Source organism: Trifolium pratense, linkage group LG1, assembly GCF_020283565.1.
Source record: "Trifolium pratense cultivar HEN17-A07 linkage group LG1, ARS_RC_1.1, whole genome shotgun sequence".
Lineage (NCBI taxonomy): Eukaryota > Viridiplantae > Streptophyta > Magnoliopsida > Fabales > Fabaceae > Trifolium > Trifolium pratense.
The window spans coordinates 10,713,048-10,721,474 of record NC_060059.1 but is presented as its reverse complement, the minus strand read 5'-3'; the positions used below and the strand labels follow the sequence as shown (position 1 = coordinate 10,721,474).

Genomic DNA, 8,427 nt, shown 5'->3' with positions numbered 1-8,427 from the left:
ATAAATTTCAATTACCTCGAGTGAATTAGTCTTCATAGTTACGAACAGATGAAAAACAGAAGCAAAGATCTATTATACTTTTAGTTCATACATGTAACAATCATTTCCAATTTAATCTTTATCCTTCATGCAGCTTAACGTAATTTTCACGGACTTATAACAACAATTGATCACAAACGCGAGTTAAAAATAATTGCATAATCTTCTTCGAAATCGTATAAGAGAAAAAAAAAATCATTATTAATCTAGTTATGTACAGAACTGTTTTGGTAAACACGACCAGGGGGCAATGGAACCCTTGTCTCATTTCTTTGACTAGTTTTTACCCCATTTGAAGTTGTTGTCAAGTGCTCGGTTGGTTCTACAACATATTTATCATACTCAGGAGCAGCGTGAAACTTACTACTACTAGCTGCTTCTCCAGCAATGAATGTTGTTGAAGGACATAAATAGCCATTTGCATCTGCAACCTTCATGGTGGGGAAGTGATTCCTTTTACCATCCTGATACTGATTCGATCTTGCCTGCAATTCCTTGCGAAGAAATTCTTCTCTCCGAGTTTCTTGAAGAGCTCTTAGGGAAGATAACTTCTCCTGGAACTCTTCGTTTATCTCAGCTATTCTCTGCCAAAACAATATAAGTTTGAAATGATCAGATAATCATGTCATGAACTAACTAATTAAAAGCTTAAGTCAAAAGTAACACAGATCAAACTCTAGATCACTTGGTAGATAAAGGCTCATAGGAGTATATCGTATCATGAACCAACTAGGTGACTCATCTAAACTTACCTACTGACAAATGTACTTGTGAGACTCTTTGGAGAACTTATGGAAACATCTTATGAAATGTTCAGAAGTTGTTTTCAGCATACTTCCATAAGATCTCCAAGATAGCTTATAAAATCAACTTACAGCTTATTTAAAAACAGTTTGACATTATTTTATCTTTTGTTATAGTAATATATAAGAACTTATATAATAAGTGTTTAATTTAAGTTGTTTATCCAAATAGGGCTCTAATCCAAAAGCTTAAATAGTTTGTTGAAGGGACGTGATGTTTTTATATCAAACACTAAAAAGTTTATATAGATTATTCGATGTACTGAAAAATGGCTTAGTTGCTTTGTTGTATGGATTACTCTATATTAAATACTGACCTCATTGTGCCTAGCAAATTCTGCATCTTCTTTATCACTCCGCTCCCCAACTAATTTCATGATTTCATCAATAAATCTTTGTTCAAGACCCTCGTAAGTTGGTGTTGGTGGCCTGTCGTCATATCCAATTTCCATGTCTTCCTCATGAGCCTCGTCTGTTTCTTGGTTGAATTGGTTCTGCTGACTGACTTTGGCGTCAATTGAGTCATCTGGAATGTAGGACTGTATCACATTATTCCCTTGAGCTGCATCATAGAATTGTAAGCTAACGTGTAAGGCAAGTATTTTCAAATGATTTGACCATATATTGCTATAACTATACCAAATTGAAACATAAAAGTAAAAAACTTAAAGATGAATCAACAACACTTCTAGCAATGTGATGCCACAGCATGCCAAGCCAAAATAAAGGTACTTCTAAGTAATAATTGAAAAGCATTTTGTAATCATGGATATTACTCAATTGCTAGGGTATACAAATGACCAAACCCAAAGCTATTCCTTCATTACATGACCTTGTGATGTTGCTTTTGAGCCAAAAAGGTGGTAGAATACAATAATTGCTTATTAAATAATTTTGTTCTAAACATCATTTTCTGGCAAACAAAAAGTACACACTTCATATCATAGAGCATACCTTCACCACAGAATATACGTTAAATACATATCACAGGACAAGCCGATAAATACATTATGTTTTTGCAAGCATTGCATTAATCATTTACAATACACTCTTCCAAATACAAAATTTATTATACAACAGCTACAGATCGACAGATCATTCAAGCATCAAATAGTGAAGTTAAACATGGCTAAAATATATTACAACAGTATAAATTAAAATTAATGCTCACAAAACTGAAAGATTAGATGCATTGCTCATTTACACTAGTTAGTCATAACATGCTTTAGCTAATACAGAGGTCATACTTGCCTTCATTATATGCAATAGTTGGCAAGCCATATGCATATGATCCATATCTATCCCTTGTTGAATGTGTCTCTGCATTTAAAGTCTTGTTCTCATCAGAAAACAAGCCTGGCTGGCCTACGAGATATTTTCTTACAGAATTATTCTGCATTCTTGCTACAAATGTGCTGGATTTGAGAGCAGCTTATGGATAGACTCGAGAATTCACTGGAGGTGCTTATAGAATCATACCCATTTGCTTCACTAAGCATGCTCATTCAAGTCCAGAAACATAACCGGCTGAAAACACAGCAGTCAAGGGCAAGTAGTAAAAAACGTTACACAGATGTTTCAAAAGCCATCAGCCAGTAAGAAAGGTAAGGTAAGCAAAGTTTGGACTCTTAATATTGTCAAAAACGTTAGGCATCAAATATTGTCTTTATTCAAATTTCTAGACAAAATTATATAAACATAGTATTCATTTCGATGTAAAACACTAACAACACAAATACAAACAGTCAAACACTTGTGATCTAAAAAATGTAAATCTCATAACCATGAACAATACAATGAAGTAGTAAGAAAAATAATGAATACATGGACTTGAAATGTTTGAATTTTGAGAAAAGACACCTAAAAGGAGCATCTACAAACGGACCAAATGAATTTCCTTCATCCCTAATTCCCTATGGAGAAGAAAATTATTATTAGTAGGGAAGAAAATCCCAATGTCAATGGTAGATACATAGAAAAGTGAAAACCAAAATTGCAGATTTTCCTAGTAGTGAATGAAATCTAAAAGTATCACCCCATAGTAAGAACTCAACAATTGAGCTATTTCATAAAACCGGGTACCCTAAAAGAACCCAATAACTTATGTAGCACCGACACTTCAGATTGAAAGTATGCCAGCTGACACCCAGATAAATGAACTAAAAAGTATCACCCCATAGTAAGAACTCAACAATTGAGCTATTTCATAAAACCGGGTACCCTAAAAGAACCCAATAACCTATGTAGCACCGACACTTCAGATTGAAAGTATGTCAGGTGACACCCAGATAAATGAACTAAAAGTATCACCCCATAGTAAGAACTCAACAATTGAGCTATTTCATAAAACTGGGTAACCTAGCACCGACACTTCAGATTGAAACTATGCCAGGTGACACCCAGATAAATGAACTAAAAGTATCACCCCATGGTAAGAACTCAACAACTAAGCTATTTCATAAAAAGGGTACCCTAAAAGAACCCAATAACCTATGTAGCACCGACACTTCAGATTAAAAGTATGTCAGGTGACACCCAGATACGTGTTTACATTCAATCACTCTCATTTTCTAAAATTATTAGGCAAAATTACACTTAGTCTCTTAACTTAATTTCAGGTATCGATTTGGTCATTTATCTTTTTATTTATTTCATTTTTACCCTTTTGGTCCATTTGCATATGAATTTTCAAGCTTTAAATGTAAAATTGCAACAATTCAGTTGTCATTCTTTCTCTAAGTACACATACACACATAATTAATTATCTTACTTATCAAACAAGAAGCTCAATCAGAATGGTTCAATGAAAATCAACAGAATCATAATTGGTATATCAAACTCAAACAATCGAAATTAGGAATTAGAATAGAAAACAAAACAAGAACCTTAAATTTACACAATAAAGTTGAAAATAAAAAATCAAAATTTGGAAGTAGAAGAGAAATTGAAGCTTACCTGGGTGGTAGCGTTATTCGAAATGAAGGTAGAAAGGAAGAAAGAAACACAAGATAATGGAAAACGGGTAACTATACTATACGGGCTGTTATCCAGGTTTGTAATGTACTTTCACCTCAACAGTATCCAAAAAAAAAATTCATAATATTATTTGAGTAATAATATTTCTAATTATATTCAACCAAGCGGCTGTGACATAATATCGATCATATACATCATATATAATTTTATAAATTGAAATTTTTTTTTTTTTATATTTTTTAATCACTTACTCATATAGTGTTTCATTCAAAATATTTTAATGGAATTAGGAGAAAGGTTGTCATTGTAACTTGCGAATGATGTTTCATTCAAAATATTTTTACGAGAGTAAGACAGACAAAATGATTAGATTTTTATAAGATTCGTTAGTTAAATTTGTACTTTAATTAGGGAACCGTGTAATCTTTCCTTCAAATTTTGTGTTTTTATAATACTAGTTATTTAATATGTAAGAGTAACAATGGATATATAGGGTCCCGTGAACATAGATCAGTTGGTATGGACATTACATGTAAAATGTAGGGACTAGAGTTTGAACTATGGTGCTCTCACTATTTCACTTTAAAAGTAAAATTTTAACCACTAAACTACTTAACAAAAAAAATAGATATACAAGTGACACAAGAGAACGATGGGGCGCGAAAACAAACTTTTCATATTTAAATAACTTAGGCATGTTTGTTTGATGAACACAAAAGCCATTGTGTTGGGCTATAGATGCAAGCCCAATTTCTTTTTTGTTTTTTTTTTTTAAAAAAAATCTAACATCAACTTTCCAAGATTTTACTAAACATTCATCATGGTATAATAAGCAAGGTAAGGAAGAGAGCTTCTTTTGGCGTCCTATGTACTTCTCGCGTGCCTTTCTCATTTTCATTTTTATTCATTCGCTACTTAAGTAGCAGATGTTATAAAAATGAGGAAAAAAACACCATTGAAATTTCCAAAATTTTACACGTTCACTGTTTAAGTAGCAGACAAAGGTGTTAAGATTTTGAAGTTGTTGATAAAATGGAGAAGATTCACGATAAGAGCTTAGAAAGCTTGAAAGAGAATAGAAATTGTAAGATTTCATTTTCATAAAAGATAGTGAAAATAGTACAATAATGACTCTTAATATAGAGCAATTTTGGGCATTAACCTACTAACCAACTAATAAATAACTCTAACAAATTAATGGAAGCTCTAACTAGCTATTTATATTCTTAACAAATGGTATTTTGATAATTTTGAAGGGTGTGTGCGAAATTTGGTAGGGTGTCAATCAAAAGAAATTCTCGGTAAAAAATCATGTGAACTTATTTTAATTTAAAAGTCTGAATGTGTAAAAGTCTTTGAATTTTGAAATTTAACTAAGTTAAAATTCTCGAAATTGTGTTTTGTCACAGTTCAACTGTGACTAATGTTGATCTTCTTATAATTGTCTGGAGAATGCACGTTTGAATATTCAGGGGCTAAGGAGATTAGGAAAAATATTCAAAATTATTTTTGTTTTCCGTGAGATAGTCCAATATCAAAGATTCAATCATGTAATCTTTGTGTTCATTCTTCTTCTAATTTCCTCTGTGTTTTTAGTTTCTTTTTGTCTCTTTCATGTTTTACTAATTGCTAACAAATATATTTCATTATGATTCATATTCTACAATAGTTTGAATTCAATTTCACAATTGACATAAAAATTTGTTGGTGGATAATGTCTAGGAGTGATATATCAACACCAATTTGTGAACAAAAATAAGACATCTCACTCTTCCCTCACAACATGCAAAAAATATTTTATAAAAACAAAAAGTATATAAATGTTGTATATTTGTGTTTGAATAACATTTTTGAATGTCTAATGATATTTCCGAACACTATTTGAAACTTAAGTGATGTGAATGAGTAACTTCTATAGAAGGATCTCACCAAGTGATTCTTCAAAAGTAGCAAATGAAAAGCGAAAAGAAACAAACGAACATGAATTTGGGAAATGAGACGGTAGAAGAAAGTGCCACAATCAGGAAGATTGATAAGCCGAGAGGATTCGTTACAATTGTAAGAATGTCATTAATAAGAATCAATTAGGATTCTAAGCCAAGAACTCAAAGAGGAGACCTAGCTCACCCACACAATCTCAGTAGGAGATATTTTACATCATTTCAAACCTTTTTTAAACTTTTGTTAGGATGAGTTAGACCCAACCTAATTCTAAGAGTAATTATTTTTATATAAAAGTGATTTTTCCTAAATAAATCTATGACAAACAGCCATTTGCAAAAAAGAATCTTTGCATCCGAATTAAGTATCTTCAATATTACTTTCCCACCAAAATAGCTACATTCATTCAATTGATAAAGGTGGGGCAATATTTGGAGTTAAAAAAGGTTGAAAAAGTGATTCCACCCACTTTTTAAAACTTCAGTCATGTTCAGCCAATAGATATAGTGATAAATGGTCAGGTTTGGTGGAAAATGACTTAATAATAAATAATTTTAAAGTTATGTCGATATAGTATGCCACAAATTAAGATTTCCTGCAGTTAGAATTGCATTTTTTTAGTATTAGTATCCGATCCATTAAACTGTCTAATCTTATTTAAAAGTCAGTTTTATATTAAACTATTTCAATCTATTCCGATCGTAGTTGCGAAGAATCCATTTCAATCACCACTGAACCAACTAACGATTGACGCCGTTGAACCGCATATATCCCTATTTTTAAGTGTAAATTCTAATAAAAGATAAAATAAAGAGACACTCTAAATAATAGTATAAATATAGAATTAGTAAAAAAAAGTAAAAATATAGAAAAGAGTAAATGATTATTTACCCCCTGCAAAATAAACAAATTTTTGTTTACCCCATGCGCAGAGTTTTTTCTGTTTACCCCCTACAAAAAATAGATTCCCTCATTTTGCCCCATGGGTGTACAGCAGGACATGTGACTGTGCAAATACGTTGACGTGGCTTGTACACGTGGAAAAAATCATTTATATTTATTTTTTAAATTCCACGTCATATAATATATATTTTTTTAAAAAAAAATTCCTAAAAAAAAACGAGTTTTCTTAATTTTTTCCCAAAATTAAAAAACAAAATTTCCTACAAATAATATTTTTTCCTACAAAATAAAAAAATGATTTGCTACAAATAATTTTTTTTCGTACAAAAATAATTTTTTTCCCAAAATAAAAAAGTGAATTTTCTTATTTTTCCCCCAAAATAAAGATTTTAAAGATTTATTTTTAAATATTTTTTAATTAAAAAAATAGAATATTTATTTTTTAAAAATTAACTTTATTTTTTTGCTGCAAAATTTAGTGCTGCAGATATAGTGCAAGCTAAGGTTGCTGCATAATTTAATATCACATAAGAATTGAATAATATCACATAATTTTGCTTTATTTTATTGGTGCATAATTTAGGTTGCTGCATAATTTAATATCACATACTTTTGGTAGAATTGGAAAACACGAATAAAACATCTTTTTCTATTTTTTTTTAATTCAAAGAGATTAACAAAGTTTTGTTTATAAAAAAATAAAGATTATGTTTTTTTAATTCAAAAAGATTTGAAAATAAATATTTAAAATCTTTATTTTGGAAATAAACTTTTTATCGGAGTAAATCTTTATTTTGGAAGTAAAATAAGAAAATTCATTTTTTTTTGTTTGGGGAAGAAATTTTTTTTAAATTCGTTTGTGGGAAAAAAATATAATTTTTAAAATTTTGCAGGAAAAAAAATTTATTTGTAGGATATTATTTTTAATTTTGGGAAAAGAAAATAAGAAAATTCATTTTTTTTATTTTGTAGGAATTCTTTTTTTAAAAAATAATATTATCTGACGTGAAATTTAAAAAATAAATATAAATGATTTTTTTCACGTGTACAAGCCACGTCAGCAGATTTGCACAGTCACATGTCTTGTTGTATATCCGGGGGGATAAATTGAGAGAATCTATTTTTTGCAGGGGTAAATAGAAAAAAAAAAATTCTATTCTATATGCTCTGCATGCCTACATCTGATAATGTCGTTTTTCATATTACCTTAAGTTATAAATATTCAAATATAGGTCTAAGATTCTTCTTGTAATAAATTCACATGTGGCACATTGAAAAGTCTCACTCTCATATCATATCATTCTCATTCTCACTTAGTGAATGTCTACGTACTCATGAACATTTTAGCTACATAGCCAAGCCACGCACACACCTATGACCTATGCAATTCAATTAACATTTACCTTTCATAACTTGCTTGTCACTGAGTCAAAATTTGATTGCTAATGACTTTACAAGTATGCACTAATTCACTTTTTATTACTTTGAATTTCTTGTGTCACATTCTTAAGCAGTATGCTACACTATCAAAGGCTCCATTTTTACCACGTGAGATAAGTCTATAGTGTTTTATATAAATATGGCAAAAGGAGATGCACCAATGTTTCAAGACTATGTTGAATGATAGCTACATAATAATAAGAAAGAAAAAGAGACAAAGTAAAAATAATAGTGTTCAATAAGAATATACCAATTTGGATTCTTTGCACTCACATCATAATATTAATAATAAACACTTCAAAAGAAGGAAAGAATCTTGACCATT

General features: G+C 30.3%; 1 protein-coding gene across 1 annotated transcript; it reads right to left on the bottom strand.

Annotated features, from left to right (window-relative positions):
* Positions 1–166: 166 nt before the first annotated feature.
* Positions 167–3,932, bottom strand: LOC123912001. The gene is made up of 4 exons (XM_045963206.1): positions 3,798–3,932; positions 2,094–2,369; positions 1,160–1,404; positions 167–623 (listed from the first exon to the last, which is right to left on the bottom strand). Exons 2-4 carry the CDS (start codon positions 2,239–2,241, stop codon positions 246–248), a joined length of 771 nt encoding a protein of 256 aa, XP_045819162.1. The 5' UTR covers positions 2,242–2,369; positions 3,798–3,932; the 3' UTR covers positions 167–245.
* Positions 3,933–8,427: the final 4,495 nt, after the last annotated feature.

Coding starts and splice junctions, on each gene's coding strand:
- LOC123912001 (XM_045963206.1), bottom strand. CDS start 2,241: ATGCAGAATAATTCTGTAAGAAAATATCTCGTAGGCCAGCCAGGCTTG. Junction 1,405..2,093: donor AACTATTGCATATAATGAAG/GCAAGTATGACC, acceptor TCTATGATGCAG/CTCAAGGGAATAATGTGATA. Junction 624..1,159: donor AATTTGCTAGGCACAATGAG/GTCAGTATTTAA, acceptor TTGTTTTGGCAG/AGAATAGCTGAGATAAACGA.